The following is a 21758-nucleotide window of genomic DNA, read 5'->3' on the forward strand; positions in this document are numbered from 1 at the left end:
GTGTAATTTGATAGCTTTTATAAATTTAATAAAAGCCAATTATTTTATACCCATTCATAAATAAAAAAGCATTCAATTATAGTTTTCTCTTTTTATTTTTCTTGAAGGTTTTTGTGGGTTTTCTGGATGTTGGTTTTTATGACAACTCTTTAATTGTATTCTGCATACTTAAGCTTGAAGAAATCTAAGGCCGAAAATGTATGTACGTATATGCGATGCACTTTCCAATCCCCTTTCGATGCTGGACTCTTTTTTTTACAGTGTAGTTAGCGTTTTTTTTTTGTACTAGAAAGCTTTAGGGTTGGGAACGGGACGATAATGAAGGGGTGACAGCAGCTTCGACAAAAAATTAGCTAAATCTTATCAGCTAAATAGTAAATATGCTTAAGTATTTTTTAAATGTAGAGTTAAGAGTACGATTTATACATTTATGCGGTATTTAACTCATATTTTATACATTTACACTTAATGGATTTTTATCATTTTTAGTTTGTTTTGTTTTTCAACTAGAAAACTACGTTTAAGTTTACATAACATTAAATAGCAAAAAATTAGGCGATTTCTTGTCATAATTTCTTATCTTTTTGTGTTTGTTTTTTTGTATATTAATATTTAAAATACAATAATAATCATATTCAAAGACGATTCAAAATTTTAAATATAAGGAGTTCGATTTTCTTTTCGTTTTTTTTTCAACAGCAATTTTTCAATTATCAGGTAAAAAGTTTAAAGTATTTTCCTCAACTTTCAGAAATATTTGGTTTTCACATTGCGCCACAAGGGCCAAGTTCTGCAGCCGCTGGCAGCAGATCCAGTCCAGGGAGGAGCCCTCCTCCAGAGGGCCCTGTGGGGTGCCCACCGACAGCGGTGGTGGTATCGCCTCGAGCGCGGACGAAGACGGTGGCGGGGGCGGAGGCGGTGGTGGCGGCGGTGGCTCCTCGGGCCACCAGTTCTCCCACTCTCAATACGCCGTCGCCGCGCCAGGATGCATCAGATGGTGATGATGGTGGTGGTGTCCGAAGTGGTTCAGTGGGTTCATCGCGTCCGCGGTGCCACTAGGAGCTGCCGTGTGGTACCAGTCGCTGGGCGGGTGGTGCTGGGCAGCCGGGTGGTACAGCAAGTGGTGGTTGTGGTGCAGCATGGAGGCGGAGGCGGCTGCTGCTCCGGGGGAAGCTGCCGCAGCCACTGCCTGATGGTGATGATGGTGGGGGTGGTGGTGGTGCGAGGGTGGCGGGCCCAGGGGCGGCGGTAGATAGGCGGAGGCGGAAGCGGCCATCAGTTGCAGAGCAGGCGACGACTTGGAGTCACTTTGATGTGACACCAATTGCTGCGCCTGCTGCTGTTGCTGTTGCTGCTGCTGATGTTGCTGCTGTTGTTGTTGCTGCTGCTGCTGTTGCTGCAACAGGTGGGAGGCACTACTGCTGGTGGTGCTGCTGCTGCCGCTGCTCGAGGCCCCCAGGTGGACGCTGTGCATGGGATTCGGTTCTGATTTGATGGAGTGGGGCGAGGACTTGATGCCGCTGCCACCGCTCAGGCTGCTGACGCCACTGCTGCTGCCGGCGCTGCCGTCCAGTCGGGTAGAGGGTGGTGTCTGTGCCCCGCCGGTGATTATGCTCGAGCTGGAGCTCTCCTCGCCCTCGCTGTCATAGCCGAGCTCAGGACTCTTTTCGTCGATGTTGCCATGGACCTGGAAAGAGGATGAAAATAATTACAGGTATTAGAAAGGTTCTTAAAATTATTTAACAAATATTAAGTAATTTCTATATTTATTTTAAAGCTCAACTCACCTTCATGTGCTTGCGCAGAGAGGAGGGGTGTGTGTAGGACTTATCACAGCCATTGATCCGACAATTGTAGGGCTTATCCGATGTGTGCACATGGGAGTGCTTCTTTCGGTCCGAGGAGTTGGCAAATCGGCGATCGCAGCCCTCATGCTCGCACTTGAACGGCTTCTCGCCTGAAAGTAGGCAAGAAAAAAAAACACAATAAGTCTCAATAAATAAATGAGAAATGAAGAGTTCCTTTCTTATATGTATGTATACACTAAAACGTTGAGTATGTGTGGCAATAAATTTCATTATTTATGGGACACGCATTAAATAAATAATAGCACCAGCCAGCAGAGACGATGACCATTTATGGGCTCACAATTTTTTTATGAACTTCCCTGCCCGCGGACACACAATTTAATAAAGGTGGGAAAACTCGTGTGTCCAATATTTTTATAGGGAAAACAATAACAAAACAACAAGATATACAACTGGAAGGAAAAAAAATCATATAAATTATGCGGGATCAAGACACCCATTGTTCCAAAGACATTCAGAGAGAGAGACCCTTCGACCCGAATACGATTTTCACCTGTGCCGATGTCGATTGTCCTTTTTGTTATTTGTCGCTATGTCTCTCTGTCTCTGGCGATGCACAAGAACAATAGCGGCAAGGGTAAAGGGAAAAAGTCACAAGGTTAACGTTTATTATTTGATTCGTGTGTGCAACACCTTTTTTTTCTCCATCAAAAGTCGAGGGATAAAACTGTTTAGTTCGAAATACGAAGTGATATTTTATAGCTTATTAGAAAATTATCTTTTTCGGATAGTGGTGGGAAGAGGGCAGGTCTCTTGAGATCCTAACGAGAGTCCTAAACAGATAAAATCAGGGTTCAGCATAAATAAAAATTTTGATTTGAAAAACGTAACCTATAATTTGGCAATGGATTAAATAGGGTATACCCTAAGAAAAGGGAAGAGTTAGTTTTAAATGTTAATATCTAATTGATTGTTTAGTCGAGCTATCAATTTCAATCACTTGACGCATTAGCATTCAAAGCACCATAAACAAACTCAATAAAATGTGTATAGAAGCTGCGCGGACTAAGCCCATTTAGCATATGGCATTTATGTCGCAGATAAGCGGCCATTACATGCACCACAAGCTTTATGACAATTGCAGCTAAGCGGCTCAGAGCCCCCAATCTCGGCTCAGATACCCCATCGCCCCCTCGCCGAAAGTCTTCTGTCCTGGAGAGAAACCCACGCGGGGTACGATGACGATGACAATAATCGAACATTTTCACACCTCGAGCTTAAAGCGAACAAACCCATCAGAGGGACAGGGTGTGTGTGGTTGTGTGTGTCGTGGGTTAAAGAAAAGCTGCACAGCTGGGTTGCAGGTGGGGTATTTTTGTGTTTTTTTTTTGGGGCCGGGGTATGTGGGGCCGGGCTTTGTGCGTCTGCCTTATAAAAAGACATCCAGCGGTGACTTCGAGTCCAGCTCAACAAGTTTTCTGCTGGCTTTTTTCTCTCTCTCGATCTGTATGTAATTTAATACTAATTTATGTGCTTTATTATCCGAATTTGAATAAAGTTTTTATTTTTTGATGCGTAATAAGTCACAGAGCTGGGAGAATCGACAAACAGAAATCTGACAAAATGCTGTTCAATTCGAATGGCGTGTCGCATTGTGATTGTTGTTGTAGTTTCTATTAATTTGTCAAAATTTAAAACTCATAAATATGCATTACAAAGGTAACATCGTAGGGTACGGCTGGGACTCAATTATTTTGACAGGTATCCGGAGGCCCCAGGGCAGAACAAGCGATTCAAATGCAGTTCGATGCGCTACGGATTTATTTATTTCTCATTTTTTGGAGGGTACAACGTCAAGTGTCGGCTTTACCTTTGACTGAGACTGAGTGTTTTTTGATAGACTTGAAAAGTCTCTTTGGCGCCAGGGAAGTTTGAGTCTTACGTAACCAGTGTGCATCCAAAAAACGTTCTTAAAATTTTCCTCTGTCTCGTTAACACTCAGTTATCAAGCAAATGTGGAAAATGCTATCTTAAAAACACTAATTAGTCATAAATAGGACAGCCAGCTGACTTTGTTCCGCCAATAACCCGCTGGGCGAGTATCCGTGCTATCAGTCTTATCACCTTCGTTTCGGGGAACCCAGCGGCACACCAGCGGTGTCCCTATCCGAAGCGTAGCCGCCAGATATGCATGCTTGTTCCATGGTACGTGTATCCACACACATATCCATCTCCCGGTGAGCTGCGGTCTAAACTCAGCAGGGGAGAGGCAGAATGACGGCGATGCGAGGCGAAGCGGCACGCGCTGCGGCCGAGGACATTAAAGGGTTCGCGTCCCGGCTAAGTGCAGCCAGGATACGCATAATTTTCACATTCCAAACCGAAAGCTGGTGAGCATTAAAATTGAAATTTAAATATGTTTTATTGCTTTAAGTTTCGGGAGTCCAAGTCCGAATGGATGAGGAGGAGGAGGAGAGGGGGATATCCTATGGAAGAGCCGTAACCGAAAAATCGTCGCCCATTTATAAAATGTCAATTTCAGTCGAGGACGTTTTTCGGCTACTCCTTCCGACGAACCGGAATAAGGAAGCCCGACCCGACATGAAAGGCATCCTTGGCACACACCCTTTTTTATTTGGGGCTGGCTGGCAAGGCGCCATAAGTACAGTGAACACCCCCGCCAGGCCCCGGCCCGTGCCCTCAGTAAATCCCATTTAGGCTGTGCGAATCGACAAACTTATTTAAATATTTCAATAAAGTAAATCCAATGGCAAAGCCTCTCTGCGTATATTTTATATATATTTGTCCGGGGTCTGAGGCGTAACTGTGAAATAGGCCGCCTGCTTTGTGATTTGCATATTTAGCGGGAGTTTATACTTTTCCTCTTCTTTTGGAGGCGGAAAGCCCCCGAAATGGTTAATTTCCTAAAAAAAATCGCTTCTTGAGCGCGGAACGATTGGAAGTGGAACGGCCTGTCATGGCGGTTTGTGTACAGCTGCAAAGTTGTTGTTGTTGTTTGTTATTTGGGGTGGTTCTTATTTTTGGGGTTGCTCTGTAATCTCCTCTCTGGAACTTTGTGTGTGTGTGTGTAAGTGTGGCAGTATCTGTGCGTGGGTTCAGCCAAGAAACTTTTACATGGTTTTCTCTATATATATATTAATATATACGTATATACGTTACTATATGTGCGGCTTTGTTTGTTGTTATATATGGCACATGTTTCGGCTTTTATGTAACTGCTGCAAAGCTTGCTGTCATTTGCAGACGAGTGCCGAGCCGACGGCCTTTCCTCCCCCTGCTTTTGCTTTTTCCTTTCCTTGCCCCACATCCCTGCCCCCCTGCCTTTCCATTTTCCCGTCTGAAATTGTTTTTGTTGCGGCTATTATGGGGCGTTGTTTCTTTTTTTGCTTCTGGGGATGGGGACTTGGGTGCCCCCAAAGATGTTCTGATGTTTTTGGGCGTAGTCAGGCCACAAAAAAAGAGAATGGCTAAATGTCTAGTAAGTGTTTTCTTTAGGCCTGGCAGATACGTTTGAATATTTTGGATAAATGTATTTTTTTATTTGGGGGTGGCAGGGTAAACAATATGCTTTGGATTTTGAAAGATGGTTGGGATAGATTTGGGAGGAAAGTAAAATGTAAGGAACAAAAAATATTCCATCCAAAACTGTATTCATATTCAAACCCCCTTTAGTGATATAAATACCCGCTTTGAGGAAGCAACAGGAGTACGGCAGCCACCGCATCTTCCCCTGTATCCCCTATATAGTATCCTGTCTCTGGTCGTGATCGGTGCTAACCAAGCGATGCAAATTAAGCATCATTGACAGTCGCTGATTAATTGAAGTGAATCAGGTTTTTAATTTTCAGCAACAAACAACAGAAGATATTAAAAATACAAAATGCAACACAAATAAAACATTTTTTCAGCCGTCCAGACTGCCAGAGTGACAGTTGCTTATTAAAAGCATTTCGAAATGGAATTAATTTAAAAAAAAAGGCAAAAAAAACGCAAGTACAAAAAACGCAACAAAAAATGGAAATCCGCCAGCTAACAGAGGGAGCTAACAGAGCGTTAACAGAGATCCGATCCGTATACGCCTCGTTGGCTTAATTGCTGCTAAATAATTGCCCTGGTAAATATTTATTGCCTGCTTATAAGGAGCCCTCAGCACTCGCCCTCAAGTCGGAACAAAGGATATATTCCGAATTTCAACCGATTATTTCCCTCTCGCTCGCCTTTACATAAGGACACGGCAGAGGGAGAGGGAGCGGGAGCCAAATGATAGCAAGGGATGAGCATCATCATCGCTCATGTGTCAACAACATGCAATGCGATATGATTATTATTATCTAACAATACAATAACAAAACTGCTACTTTTTGCCTGCCTGGCTTGCCCTCGTCCTGTCCCTAGTGTTGTCCCTATCTGGATGTAGCCATCCCGTTTACCCACACGTATTATCCGTCTGGGTTGTTGACATTCTTCGGATTTGAGAATCCTGAGCTCATTGTGTATCTGTATCTGTTTGTTTGTTTGCTATACATTTTTTCCGCTGCTGTCGCTTCTTTTTCCCTCAGCCATGGTGCCCTTTGTTCGTACGGTTAAAGCCGGAAAAAGCCAAACCCCGATTTCCTGGCGGTTTACATTTCAATGGGCAATTTTCCCTCGCTCCCCCTATTTCTTCCTGGCGAATAGCTCCTTTACCAAGGATTTGTTAGGGGGCAGTGACTGTTGATGACAGAAATATTGTTCGGTTTCAGATTCCGAGACAAGAGTGAGATGTCCTGGTTAGGCAGGTGATTTTTAGGAGTATCAGGCACGAACTAAATTACGAAATAATTACATCATATAATTTATAGTCCCCAGTTTCCCTTTCAAACAGCCGAGGGAAATTTTCCCATAGACTCCTCGATTTGAATATTTATAACAATTGCCTGCTTTTGATGACCAAATTAATGGCAAACCATTCCGCTCCATTCCATGATAATAATAATAATAAAATCATAATTTAAGTGCAATGAATGCCGCTTGTCAACGGCCGAATGCAAAATCCTCGAGCTCATCATTATTATCATTCATGGGGAGGATGCTGCACCCCTAGACCAGAGACGTTACCTATGGGTCTGCCACACAGTCGGTCCATTGTTTATTTGTTTGACAAAAACCATCGTTGAGTGAATTCGTTGATGATTTATGATTTGTGCATCCCTCCCTAACGACGCTGCTGATGCTGCTGATGATTATGATGGTGATGGTGACCCCATCCACTATTTTTTTGGCTAAGCAGCGCCGGTCCTCTCGTAATTTTCGCTATTTGTTTGCAGCTTTGCCTTTGCTGTCAAGTGATACGTTAATAATTGACACTGGGGTCACTAGCCGGTCTCTTGGTTTCTGGATTTTCCTTCCCCGCCTCGGCCTGTGTGTGGTTTATGGTAGTCACAGCCAGAGATACTTTGGAAAATTGTTTCTAAACAAAAACACACCAAATTTTACACATCGTTGGTGGCTTGCGGCTAATGAGAAAATGAAGATACATTTTATTCAGGAACGGAAATCAGGGTTATGAATTGTTTCCTTATGGAAAAACGTGTCCTAAAACTTTATATAAAAGTAAATTTTTGAGTCCCAACATTTTCATAAACTAAGCTTACAAATTTCACAATCCATAAACTTTTTTCCTTATGCCAACACAAAATTTTATGTTTGACTCAAAATTTGTTTTTTGCGGTAAGACAAGGTTGCCAGCCACAGATGCCAGCACATAAGTTTATCCATTACGTCCGTATGTCGTTTTCTTAGTCAGCCAAGTTGTGCCTGGTGTCTGGAAAAGTTTTTCTTGCTGGCCCAGTCGAATGTGCAATTTGAATGCATTAAATGCAAGCAGCACTCTTATGTAGGTTCAGATACATACGCATAACCATAGCATTTGCATATATGTGGGTAACACTGTGTGTGTTTGAGGCGTTAGTTGCATAGCAAACTTGTCGAAAATTTGTTCCTCGGTTGAAAAAATGATAAAACAAAACCACCAGAAGGAGAGACCAAAGTCAGAGCCAGACGAGCCGGCCCATGTTTGGTCTTGTACTCGTGTACAGCAAGGCTGTTGCTGTCATTGTTTTACTAATAGCTCTGCTAGTTGTCTATCTATGGGTTGGATTTATACACAAAAGTGTGTAAGCCTGGTCCGGGTGGGTGTGTTTTGCAGACGGAATGGCAAAAACGGTTTTACAACAAGCTGTTGGACAAAACATATTCGGGAATAAATGAAAGGTTATGTAAAAGTAGGGTTAGGAATAAGTGGAATGGAACGTAAATGAGAAGAAATAGTTTTTTTCAGATCAATGTTTAGTCCAATTTTATGCTTGTTTTTGGGCCAAGTTAATTGATTAGTTCAGTGTGTCGGTTATGGTAGACCCTCCACCCTAGATAGTCGGCTCAAAATGCACTCGAATGACAAACAGAGCGTAGACAATAAGTAAAAGTAACACTAAGCCCTTTGTGTGAGCCCAAAATGCATACAAACAAGGCCAACATTGGCTGGAGTAGGGGGAGAGGGAGAAGGGGAATGGTAACTGAAGTCGGACCCCAGTTGACAAAGACGAAGTACGGGCCAGGATTAGCTCGGAAGAAGCAGCTGATGTCTCTACCTCGTCGTGAATGAACTGCTTACGTGAGGGAAATATGTTTGCGAAAAATAAAAACCAGAACAGAAAGAAAGCAGAAGGAAATGCTCTTACTGGAGTGGCAGTGGTAGTGGAGGGCTGAAAATCCACAACAAAAGCAAAAACCGAAGCAAAAGGGCGGCAGGCTCAACACCATCAAAGAGTGGAGAGGTGTCGCTTTGTCTGGGCTCGGTCACGGATCGGTGTCTATATCTGTTTGGTATCTCCTCGGCCTGATTTTTTGCTCTTTAGCGCTCTTTAAGATCTTAATCTCCTCAGCCCACTCGGCCTTCCCTTTATCTCCGTTTCTGTTTGTTTATTTTTTCGAGTTCCATCAAGTAGAAAATCTCTTCGGCTGTTTGTCAGAAATTAAAATGTCATCAAGATTGTCATCGTTGGGTTATGCGATGTGACATCTCCGGCAACCGAAGGAGGCTGGATCTCCAAATTCGGGGTTCGATTTCTACTTTGACTCCGGCTTCGGTTGGTTTCCTTATCTCAAATGGCTTGTTCAAGTTTAAATGTTGTCAATTCTAACAAGATTCGCTTCGATGATAAAACCAATCAATGACATCAGGCGAGAAATATTTGTGGAATAGGGACTTATGGAATTTGCTGGGAAGAACTGAGGAGAATTTAAGAAATATACTCTCGTATTGGGCCATATTGGATTTTAGTAACTTCAATTTTTGGAAGCGGACTTCTCGTATCATATTATCTGTCACCTTTTTCTGTACCCTTTTTCGCACTCGAACACCTTTCAGAAAGTATCTCTTATCGATATACTGCCTAATGAACACATCAAAACATCAACTAAAATTGCATTTATGTTCGCAGCACTCGAGTAACAAAACACACACTCGATCTGAATATCGAAAGTCGAGGGGAAAGTATCACATCGCAGTGGCCTATATCCCGGTGGCTTACACTCGGCTGAATCCTGGACAGAAATTTGATCATGCTGAGAATAGGGAACCCAGAATGCAGAAACCAAAACGCAGATCGTTAGACTGCCAGACCGCGTGTGTGTATCTGAAAGATACTTTTCACGGTAGCCGTCGGCAATGCGTCATAGAAATATATAAACCGATCTGCGGAACTGCGACATTATTCCGGTATTGCGTTGGCGGTTGTGGGTAATTTTAGGCGAAAACTCGGCTGCCTGTCGCGGCTTTTGACAGCAGTGTCACACAATATTTGTGTAAGTTTTGTTTCTAATTACAATTGACAATGTTTTTACAATAAATTGCGTGCCAGTCGTGGCTGTGGCTACAATTTGGGTTAAACAATCACATTTTATGCTCCAAGTCAACGAGTTGGAGGCGTTCGTGTGTTACAAATTCGACTAAACGAATGGGACAAATAGTTCGAAGATATAATCCCATCTAAGCCAAGTTGACAAGGCAATCGTTTACTTTTTAAGCGGAAATTAATATCTATTTGTTTATTTTTTGCTATATTTAACAATTATAGAATTCCATACATGTTTTTTTTTTTCAAAGAATGCTAGCCTTCCTCAGCATTCCAAGCAATCTTAACTCATGGATTTCATATGGAGGTATACATTTGTGTTCTGCTGGTTCTGCTGCCCGGCTGTCTGTCGGTCTCTCCCTTCTTTATTTTTTTATTTTTTCGGCTGTTTAACATTTTTGCCCATATGAATAATGATTTCATTTTTCCCATCAGCTAATTTATACAAGTGGGGCAATGCGCGCGGGGCCCTTGGCGCGATTTAGAGGATTAGTCAGGCCTTACTTTTCCATAATTCTCGAAAAGCAGAAACCCAAGTCGCGGTCCCGATTCCAAGTCCAACTCCACGTCCAGTCCAAGCTGGATGGCTTCCTCTACCTGTGCCCCAGCTCTCCCCAGAGTTGTGGCTGTGTGCAGATATAAAAAATATGCAAGATGACAGTTTAATTTTATGGTTTGTCTGCTGCTGATCAGTTCTTTATGCGTTGAAATTTTATTCTTATTCCAGCTCCTCGGCACCCGAGCTCCTCTTTGGTTCTTTGTCTCTTTTTTTGGAGAGGAGAGGTCTTGTGCCGTCTCTTTCGAGGATCGGAAGGAATGCGAATGGAGTCTGGTACGTGGCTACTTTTCGCTCCTTTTGGGTGAGGAATTTAATTAATTTGAGCGCGACTTCTAATGACAAAGTGGGCGTGACCAGGGCTTAGGAATTGGAACGCAAAACTTGCAGAAACAGAAAACCAAAAACCGAAAAACGAAAATTAACCAAAAACTCCGAAGACGGAGGAAATTTATCAAAAATAAGCCTCATTTATTAACTAGCCTGGGTAAGCAGCTTATGTCCATCCAGGCATGGCACTACGCCATCCGAGGGTTAGCACATCCATTCAAATGTTATGCAACAGCCCAACAAAATGGCTACTTAACTAATAGATTCAAATGGAAGAGCAAAACAATGACAATAGCCAAAGGGTTGGGAGGACAAACCCCTGCCGAGTTTACAGCTCGCGCTTTTTTTTGTTGGTGTCTCTGGGTTTTTGGTAAATGAAATTATAATTCCTTCTCTCACATATGCTGGCAGGGGTTAAGGTAGATACATATGCGTACTACTTATATATGGAATTGTTTTGACATTTGGGAAGTATGCATGAGCCAAGGGGGAGGAATGCAAAGCAACCCCCTCTCTGTTCACGAGCGGAACGGGTGGATCGATGGGCATTGTTAGTAACTTGTTAGGAGTTCTATAAACCGGGCTCAGAATCGGGGGTTGTCACTAATTAGAATGGGTGCAAGCGCTATTTTATAATGATTATAAGGGAAGGAATAAATATTCTTGGGTGCTCAGGACTTGTTTCACTCTCATGTAATTGAAAACCATTTTAAGTTCTTCCCAAAGTTCCCCATAAATTTCTTCAAAGTCGAAAGAAACTTTAATTTTATTTCCCGTCTAGTCAATAAATTGTGGAACTTGGCTTACATTCAAAGAAATTTATACACTTTTTACTTTTGCCACATAAATCTGCAGGCCAACTTTGTGGCTTGTCAAAGTTTTTAGCAGATTGCGATCGTGTGTCATGTTCGGTATTTGACACTTTAAATTGAGCGAAACGAATGCAGGTCCTTCCACAGGACTTGGCATGGGGGTCCTGCTAATTAAATGACGAATTTCCCTCGCTGGCAGCTCCGGCCTCGAAATGCATTTGTCATTAGGAATGGCATAACCCTACTCGTCCTCCTCATCCTCCTCCTCCTCCTCCTAGGGAGCGTAACTAATTGATTTTCTGTTTGTTAGACAGCGGGAGTGAGGCGGGGAGGTGATCCTGGCAGAAACCTCCGTCCAGGTAGTGAAGTTAAGGTAATCAGTTCGAGCACATCGCAGGTTTTTTCCACCGCCTCGCAGCCTCGCCTCCTCCCGCTGCTTCCTCCGGCCACTCTTCTGGCCATTGTTCTGACAAACAGTCAAATTCTGGGAAGCCAAAACACACAGTTTATGCGCAAAAATAAAAAGTGATTCTGTCTCTCGCCCTCGCCTGAATACAAGTATGTGTATCTGTATCCGTATCTGCTGGCAGTATTTGAATTCGTATCCGTATCTGTGCCGGGTCTGGTGTGTATTTTTGTGAAAACCGTTGAACCCGCAATAAAGTCATCAATCATTGACATTTGCCAGCGCTTCGGTTTTGTTGAATTTTGTATTTTGAAAAATTATTTCATTGGCGCCGAGCGTACAAAACCAAATTGCAATGCAAATCATTACGTATTTGTTGTTTATAATTATTCCAAGACAGGTTAGCCCTCACGTAATTATTCAATTGAATTTGGGAAAACAAATAAAAGTTCTCAGTCCCCGTAGTCCGCTTTTAATAAAAGTGCTTATAAAAGTGTATATAATTGCATAATACACTTCAGCATCAAAGGAGCAAAGAGCGTACAAGTCCATAAAAGACTCATTAAAAAAACACTTGCACTCAATTAAATCGAGTCGAGAGTCGAGCAGGAGCCGAGCTGGAGCCAGAGCCGGAGCCGGGGATCAGAATGTGAGGGGGCTAATCAAACAAGGGTCGCTGCCACCAGGACAATGTTGGATGCTAAACTTTGGCCCCGCAGCATAATTGCACAACAACAAGGCGCCTGGGAAAACGAGAGCCTGCACTTAGAATGGATGGAAAAAAAGGGGGGTCGGCCGGGTGCTGGGGGGCAGCGCCAGTGGCAACTTAATGAGCTTGAAAGGAGTGCTACTGCTGCTGCTGCACTGGATGTGAATGGAGGGAATAAAAACTAACCACAAAGTTGTGTTGAATGCTCTTGCTGCAGTCGGATCCTGTGGTCTTCGTTGTAGGTGTTAATGAATAAAGTTGTTTGTGGTCCGGTCCAGGGGGAGCCCGACGAGAAAGAATCGTGTACAAAAAAAAGTATGTATGTATGTATGTGAGTGAACAAAAACCGCACACCATGACAAACGCCATCTATCCGGACTTGCAGACACGGATCCAAACAGCAAGGTGTCAACTGGGTCCCCAGCAGAAAAAGAGAAGCAAACACAACAACCACAGGGCAGACAATCACTGATTGTTGGGGTTGCCTTTTTTTAGGAGATAAAGGATGCGTTCTGGGCAGGACTTGGAAACTGGACTTGGCGGAAGGGAGACTGAAACCTCTGTAAATGGGACTTTCGAAAGTATTACTATTTGTATAACTTGTTCTTTCATATTTTATGAACATCCATTTCCAACCATTACTCAAGCCGATGATAAGCCTTTCTCTTTTCAATTATGATGTTTTTTTTTTAAGTGTTTTCTCGATTATAAATCAGCGGAGCTTAATATCAACACCTTTGGCCGAAATTAATCAGAAATAAATGGAATTTTTATATTTGTTTTGTCTCAGGGTTTAACAGCGCAATTTATGTATGAGGCTTGACATGATCTATGCCGGCATGAGAAGTTGAAGTTTTATGTGGCAGAACCCGAGAGCTTAACGCAAATTAATGACTTTGATTTTTGTGGCTGTTGAACTTGTTCCATTGAGGTTTATGGCTGAGCATGTAGGACTCATTAGAGGCGCCCAACAACACAGCCATTAAAATCAATTAACCAGAGGGAAAGCCGCATGGAAAACAAGCATTAAATGCAAAAGCACATAACAAAGTTGCCAGCCAGCAGCCAACATCCAACAGCCAGAATTGTGCATAATTGCTTTAAAATTGCGCCACTCGATTTAATAAAGCCCCAAAAACATACAGAACAATAAACGGGGCCATAATGAAAATGCCGACACCGACACAGCATCAATGGATGGCAGGGTCTATGGGTGCTGTTCTGGTCGAAGCATTATCCTTGTTTGGCACCATCCTTCGTTTATTAAACTGCGTCCGCCAGGACAAAGGAATACAGAGTAGAGCAAAGCTAGACAGCAGCAACAGCAATACAGCAACACGAAAAGCAAAAGCAACATCCCAGCATCCACAGCAACAAGAGCCGTCCAACAACATTCTGAAATATCCAGAAAATGGCGTTTTTATATTGCTGGGCATATTTTACACATTTTGTTTTGCTTTAATTTTGGCTTTCCATATTTTTTCTTGGCCTCTTTGTTCTCTCTGCTTTACGCGTGGGCTTTAACAAGTTTTCCCCATCATTTTTTTTTTTTTGGTCGAAACTGGGGATTATTTGGCTTTATATTTTTATAAATTGAATTAAAATATGATCTTTCTCCTATTGGCGGGGTGCTTCATTATGAAAAGGCATTTCGAACTTAATGCTGCTCCCACAGACCAAATAAATCTTTCATAGAAATTCATAAAACACAAAATTAGCCGCCGATTTGGACAACAAAAAAGCAATTTTTCTAAATTGTTGTTCGGACAAACAGAAAAATTTCCTTTTGCACACTCATTGAAAGGTAATTAAAATGTTTCGTTTTGATTTTCGATGTCCGAGACGCCGCCATATTGTATTCGATTTTGGAACAATCATGTGGCATTATAATGATCTCTATGGGTCTCTCTCTATGTGTTGTGTTCAATATGATGATCATTTTTGACTAATTTCATATTTCTTCTCCTCCCGCCACGATGATGCGGCAGAATGGGATTGTTTTTCGGTCTTTGATTTGTTTCTCTGGCCATGATTGGTTGGCTAGGGCTACAAATTGGCTGGGGGTACCCGAAAACATACTGATTGACTTTCAAGTGGCCGACGCACAACTTCATTAGAGTTCCGATCGGGGCCTTTAACCTTTGCGGGCACCGAGCACCGAGTACTTGAACTCCCTCTCACTTCCCCTTATGGCATAAATCAAAAATTCAATCAGCATCGTTGCTTGGGTTAAATGTCCCTTGGCTGCTGGTGTTTGTTTTTATTGCATTGACACCAACACCAACACCAATAACCAAACAAACACACACACACTCTCATGTGTTGACACGTGTCAGAACTTCCGTTTGCAATCGCTCGGAAATGCTTCTCCTCCGGACCTGGCACTCTCAAAACCCATCGAAATGCCATCAAAATTGGGGTAACACTCTGCCCTGGATGTTTTGCACACATTCCGCTCCTCTAGTTTTATTTTATTTACTCGGTTGGGTTGGGTCTGTTCTGGTTACTCGCCATGGTACATTAAGCCCCTGATTTAGATTATGCAAAGGTTATTTATGATCTGGTTTCCACTCGGCAGTTCCACTGGGGAGATGGGAGTGGGCCGAATTTGATAAGTGGGTGAGTAAAACTTAGCAGGACAGCCAAGTATGTGTTTATGGATCCCAGCGATATAGATCGGTCTTAAGTGGTGCCATTAGAACAGCGAGAGCTGACTGAAGGGGTCAATATACCAAACTAGACCATTAGATTTCTAAAATAATTTAAGGTCTACCTAATACAGAACTATGTATTTTTTTTTTTTTTGTTAAAGTTAACAATAGGTTTTAGGAATTATGCCACCAAACCCAGATCATATCTCTGTTCGACCAAAAGCTAAAGTCAAGAGTGGTTCACAGGCTTAGGAAAATATTGTGGATCGGAAAGTCGAAGTCAAGCTGAAGTCCAAGGCATTATCCTTGCCGTGAGGGCAACAACTTTGTTGAGGATTTGCGGAGGTGAGGGAAGGGCTTAAGGTTATGATTTTCGGGTTTACAGGTGTCATAAACAGGAGGCTCGAGCGTCCAGTGCCGGGCTAAGCCAGGTAGTGGGCGTTGCACCGACTTTTGCCGTCGGAAACACGCCCACCTCGACTACGTCCGGGATTTACCCGTCAAAGGGCAAGGGTTAAACCCGCCGGCAAGGTGAAATTGTATACACCTTTGGAATGTTTGAAGAAATATGATGTTTTTCCGAGTGTATTATTTGCAAGACAGTAAACTCTATCCAGAACTCTAACCAAACTTGTTGCCAAAATTAAAATGTCTTGGGAGCACTTCTTACTCAACACCTTCTTCAATAACAGAACCCCATTTGTTTTGATTAACTTACCGGTGTGGGTTCGCTTGTGAATCTTGAGATTCTCGCTGCGGGCAAACACCTTGCCGCAGCCAGGATGCGGGCAGGCGAAGGGCTTCTCGCCGGTGTGGACGCGGATGTGGTTGACCAGCTTGTACTTGGCCTTAAAGGGACGACCGTTGCGCGAACAGCCGATCCAGAAGCAGGCGTGGGTGGTGCACTCCGGCCCACCGACGTGCTCCACCGTCAGGTGGGTCACGATCTCGTGCATGGAGTGGAACACCTTGTTGCAGGTCTTCCGCCCGCCAGCCTGCACCAGTCCGGGCTGGTCGGGATCTATCCAGAGGCACTGCATCTCCTGCTTGATGCTGGAGGCGGAGGATGCCGGCTGGTGACGCATGTAGCGCAGAAAGGCTCCGGGTCCGGCCGGATGCATGGCGGACATGGCATGGTGGGCTGGATGGTGCACTGCCGGATGGTGGACGGCCGCCGACGGAAAGTTGGTGTGGTGATTGTACGGATGGCCGGCGTAGGCGTCTGCCATGCCCATCCGCATCTGGTGCTGATGATGGTGGGCAGCTGCCGCCGCATGGTGATGGCTGTGGAACGGGTGCTGCCCGAAGCCGGAGCTCAGCTCGGCGGCCGCCGCCTGGGCGGGAAAGCTGGAGAAGAGCATGGAGTCTGCCGCGGAGGAGGCCTGTCCGGCACTGCCGGTCACCCCGTAGTCGGTGTCCCGCCTGCCCAGCAGAAAGTCCCGGGAGGCATAGCTGTTGAAGTGCCCGTATCCGGAGTTTTGATAAGCGGCAGCGGTGGCCGCGGCAGAGTCCGCACTGCCCTCCAGTTGCTGCTGCTGTTGTTGTTGCTGCTGCTGTTGCTGTTGTTGCTGCTGCTGCTGGGCGGTCATGTCGAGTTGTTGCTGCTGCTGTTGCTGCTGGGAGTTGGTGGCGCTGGAGGTGGTGTTGGGCGACATGCGGAGCCCGTAGCTGGCCAGGTGGTGCTGGGCCGGCTCAATGAAGGCGTTCATCATCATGGTCACAAATAGTTTATAATTATGTTTTTTTAGTTAATTCTTAAAAAGTATATTTTGTTTTCAGTTTTCTTTGCACTAGGCCAGAAAGCCCATCACTCCACACTGAGGTCACGTCACCAGGCTTTCGTATTATCAACTTATTTATTTTTCGTTAGATCTCAATATGTTTGGCGTTTTCTATTTTCAAATGCTTTTAGTTATAATTGTATGATAGTAACACTCGCGCGCGTTTTGCCACAAAGTTAGAGCGTTTCGCTAGCGGTCGAAATCGCGCGCAGCAAGACTTGACGTTTCAAGATGCGCAGCAGGACTGAAATGCCAGCAGCGGCTCCTGAAATTCTAACTCGCTGCAGCACGCAGCTGTGCGTGGCTGTGATCAGGTAAGAAACAAAGATGGCTAGCGGCCAAGTCGAAAGCCAAGCCACGAACCCCTAAGAGCAAGCAGGCTGGCTATACTCCAGCCCAGAGGTGAATAACGGTTAGTGTGGTGTATTTCCGGAAACCACCACTCGGTGGGATAGGCTTACGGCACTGGAGCGAACGAGATGGCCTGTAGAAAATGGCCGACCCGCTGCTTTTTTATCCAGAGGCAAGAAGAGTCCAACAACATGGATGGAATCCAATTGGAATAGAGACACCCATATGGCCGGCTCGTTCTTTTGAAAAACCCAAACTGGTTTTTCGGAAATTAACACCCACTGTGGTTGGCCGGTGGGTGGTGGGTGGCGTTTTCGCAGCATGCGCCTGTGCATGGGGCCCACAAGCCGATTGGACCGCCGGGCGACCAATTGAAGCCACGCGGGATGCATTTCTTCCCATCGACCATCGCCCCGCGACTTTGAGTTTATTTTTCATTGTCACTACGGTTGAAATGTTTTTCATTATTTTTAGACCACTCGCCCCATTGCTACTACATACTACAGTGGCTGCCCCAGCTGTCAGTTTATCAAATTAGTTGTTTATTTTATTGATTTTAATGATATTAAGCACATTCCGTTCTCGGACATCGGAGATTTCTCGCCGCTTTGTTTATATTACGCAATGAAGACATACATTTTCATTAGCCGACCCCTTGTTTTTCATTTACTAATTTATGGAATTTTAAATAAGCAGCCTGCGAAACAATCCAAACTTTTGGATCGATTCGATTTGATTGGATTCTGTTGAGTGTTAAGTGGTTTTAATTGGGTTTTTCGTCGATCTGTGAAGTGATCTTTTGGCTCGTAGTTTCAGAAAACTAAAAAATTTGTTTAAACACACATAATTTGATAGTTTAGGGTGTTAGTACAAACCAAATAATATTTTCAATGACGTCTATAAGCCAATATTTAGATACAATTCAATAAATCTTTAAATATAAACTGAAAAATTAAACACTTTCCTAATCATTATTCGAAGAGCATCAAAGTTTTCTTTCCAAGTTGGACCACTTTGACCAAAAAACTTAATAGTTTCTTCTGATTATAGAACCCCAATCATGGGGCTATTAAAACATGGCGTTAATTGTGACATTAAATGTCAGTGGCCAAACGTTTCGGCTATTAAAATGTCAAAACAACTCCGCGGCAATTGGCAATCGACAATGATGGAAGTGCCAGGACCGACCCCAATACCATATTTGGGATCGGCAAAGACCATAAAACTTGAAAAAATTGCACCAAACTGGCGAGGCCCCCATCCCGCAGAGCATCCAACAACAAAATGTCATTCGAAATGAAGCCATTGCTCCACATTGGGCTATATAAAGCTTTATGTTTTTTTATGGAGAAAGGGGAAGAATGTGGTGGACAGGGGCGGCTGAGGTGGGGCCAAGTCTTCGCCCCATGATGATGAAGATGGAGACGTCGGCTGGAGTTTGACTGAAGTGGATTTCTAGCACATTGCCATAGAACCACTCCCATAAATAATGCATTTCGAGCCACTTGAAAATGGAAGCGCAAAATGCAATAAACTCTATACTAACAGAATAACAACGACTAACTAAAACAACAATAATCAAAAGGCAAAGCAAACAAAAAAATTACAAACATAAAATCTAAAAATTAAGAACAACAAGGTATCAGAACCAGTTGTTTTGAGTTTTGAAAACTTAAGTGGTTTCCCAAAGAAAAATACAGTAAAGCTAAAAAACAAGGAGTACTTACATATATTTAACCTCATTTAAATTTTTAAAATGTTTTCTCCTTTTTCCTGCTATGGTTTACTTGAAAAAAAAAATTATTAGAAATTATTTGTCTACTAGATTAGCAAAAAACCAAATTGGTTTTTATTGCCCGTAATTAAACTCCAATGGGAACCTTGCTGGGGAATGGAGTAAGATTTCTTAGTTTAAACTCCAAATCTCCAATCTTACGATCCCCAGCAAGGTGGCAAGACTGTGCTTAATTATTTTGGCCACAACAAAATGGGTAAACAGTGGGCGTTGACTTGCCAAATGGCCAAGATTCCGTGTCATGAAAGCCCGAGGAAAAATCAAATCCAAACCGTAACCCGGCGTGGACGCCTTTGGCACATGCCGCGATCACAGCGGTGTGCACTGTACAGGTCCCTCTGCCTGGGGTTCACTCGAGTCTCGAGACTGAAGTGTTCCAAAGTGAATGCAGAGACAGTGAGAACTCTCGCAGAGAAAAGGAGAAAGAGCTGGGAAGAGAGTGTTAAAGAAGTGAAGTGGGAGCGTGGGAGTTTTTCATTCAACTGGTTTTCTTCAGGTGTCTGGCATTTTCTTTTCCATACCATGATGGTGTTGATGGATGTGTGGTTGTTATAGGAAAATGGGGGAAATAGAATTCAAATATTCAACAATATGGTGTTTTCATTAAAAATTATTACATAGAAAGGTCCTTTTGAAGGACCTACCCCACCCTATACAAGACTCTATTAAAATCAACTTATTTATTTATTTATATAAATAAAAGGATATTGCCTTTTAAAAGTGAACAAGTACCCATAATTTGCATAACCTAATCCACCTACTGGCCATTGCACAACCGAACCCATCAGGTAGGAAAATGCAAAATCTGAAAATTCGCAAAACCCGCAAAAAATATTAGGAATTTGCATTGTTAGTGGAGGGGCGTGATAAAATCCAGAAATCGAGGAAGGTAGTACAAGGATTAACCATTGCCTTGGGAAACATAGCTTAGGAAAGTCAATTTTTTTATGACCATGCCATGAGATACCGGAACAAGGCAACATAACCAGCACACACACACGGCCCAGACTGAGGAAAAAAATAAAATTTGGGAAAATTATATGCCTCATAAAGATTTATCTGGAGAGCGGACGAAACAGTTTTGCTTCGGAGGAACCATAAAAAAAATGCGTGACAGGAGGAGTACGAAACCGAAGGATACGGGCAGGGATGCCTCCTGACATGACAAGGTCATGTCAACCATAAATATTTACATGTCATAAACCTCAAGGTGAGGAGAACCAGGATCAGCTCACATCCTTTTTCCGCAATGCGTTTTCCATTGAACAGCAAAAAACAAAGGCAAACGGAAACCTATCGGCCTTGAGGCGAATTTTATTGCCAACGTTAGCAGTTAGCAGTTTGGCAGGTAAGTGCCTTGGCCAAGTCAAGCAGTCAGTCAACTTTCTATCCCGGACACTCGGATACCCTTTGTGATTTATGAGCTGTTAGCCAGGATGGGCAGGATTTTCATTTGAATTGTGACTGCGACTGCGATTGTCTCTGTTTGCTTCGAGGTTTTCTCGAACATCGGGCATTTTTCGCCAGCATAAATTATGCCGTTGCCCGAGTCAAGTTGTTATTGTGGGCGTTGTTCTCTGGGCCGCACAAACACCTCACCTTTACCTGGCCAGGGACACGGATACGGGCTGGCATTCCAACTCGCATACCATTCCAATCCACGTAGGTAGGGCGTTACAGTTTCTCCGTCCTTAACTCTTTTGAGCCAATTATGTTGACCACTTCTGGTTAAATAGTTTAGTTTTCATTAGGGCTCATGTCCTGACTTTGTTTAAAAAAAGGAGTAAAAGGATTAGAGTATTTGGAAAATTGTTTTCAAGGTGAGGTCTATTTTTATGCCTTTAACGTTGAAATGAAGGCAAAGCCTTAACAAATTCTGTTTAATTTTTATGTTTTTAGTGATGTATAGTTTTTTTCGTATTCGTTTAAGGAGTATTTTTATTTAGATACTATAACAAAGGTTTAAGGGGTTATATACAGTTGTGATATATGAAAAAATCGATTTTTTTTTTATTGCATATTCTTAAAGTATATTCTATTGGGAATACTCTCACAAAAATGCATAATGATCGGAGCATTAGAACCGAAGCTGTAGCTATTTATAGCGCACTATCTGCATATAAAACTTGAACAAACTTGAAACTTTAAACGCGATTATCTCAGAATCTTTTTTTTGGGAAATTACCTTTGCGGTGGACACGATTACTAAAAAAATACTAATCCGATCAACACCAAATTTTGACCACTTATTTATTATGATATTAGCTAGTCCGTGAACGAGGGATTTTCCATTTTTTTGAAAACTCCTTTTTTAAAGAACAAAAAACGAAAATCTTATACCTTGAAAAAGTACATTTTTTGTTAAAAACGTAGCCATTTTTTTTTTAATCAAAATTTTTAAAAATCCCTCGTTCACGGACTAGACAATACAATATACTAACTAAACTTTTTTGAATTTTGGATTTCGGATGAACCGTTTTCGAGAAATCCTGTCCACCGCAAGACACCATCGAAAAAAGACGATTCGGGAATTCGGCTATAACATTTTTGTTATGTAATATTTTTTTATGAAAAAATTTAATTAGGTACCCAGAAACATGTACTAAACAACGTCGGTAAAACATTTTTCATAAATATTTTTTA

The 21758-nt window shown here is 42.9% G+C and overlaps 1 protein-coding gene across 1 annotated transcript; it reads right to left on the reverse strand.

Moving 5' to 3' along the window:
* Positions 1-76: 76 nt before the first annotated feature.
* opa (odd paired) lies at positions 77-17234 on the reverse strand. The gene is made up of 3 exons (XM_017237379.3): positions 15907-17234; positions 1788-1957; positions 77-1687 (listed from the first exon to the last, which is right to left on the reverse strand). Exons 1-3 carry the CDS (start codon positions 16901-16903, stop codon positions 962-964), a joined length of 1893 nt encoding a protein of 630 aa, XP_017092868.2. The 5' UTR covers positions 16904-17234; the 3' UTR covers positions 77-961.
* Positions 17235-21758: the final 4524 nt, after the last annotated feature.

The sequence above is a fragment of the Drosophila bipectinata genome, chromosome 3R (genome assembly GCF_030179905.1).
Source record: "Drosophila bipectinata strain 14024-0381.07 chromosome 3R, DbipHiC1v2, whole genome shotgun sequence".
Lineage (NCBI taxonomy): Eukaryota > Metazoa > Arthropoda > Insecta > Diptera > Drosophilidae > Drosophila > Drosophila bipectinata.

Bases quoted from the DNA above. Each gene is read 5' to 3' on its own strand.
- opa (XM_017237379.3), bottom strand. From the start codon at position 16,903: ATGATGATGAACGCCTTCATTGAGCCGGCCCAGCACCACCTGGCCAGC. The intron at 1,958-15,906 runs GTAAGTTAATCA...GCCTACTTTCAG, and splicing joins TCACAAGCGAACCCACACCG to GCGAGAAGCCGTTCAAGTGC. The intron at 1,688-1,787 runs GTGAGTTGAGCT...TCCTCTTTCCAG, and splicing joins CTCTGCGCAAGCACATGAAG to GTCCATGGCAACATCGACGA.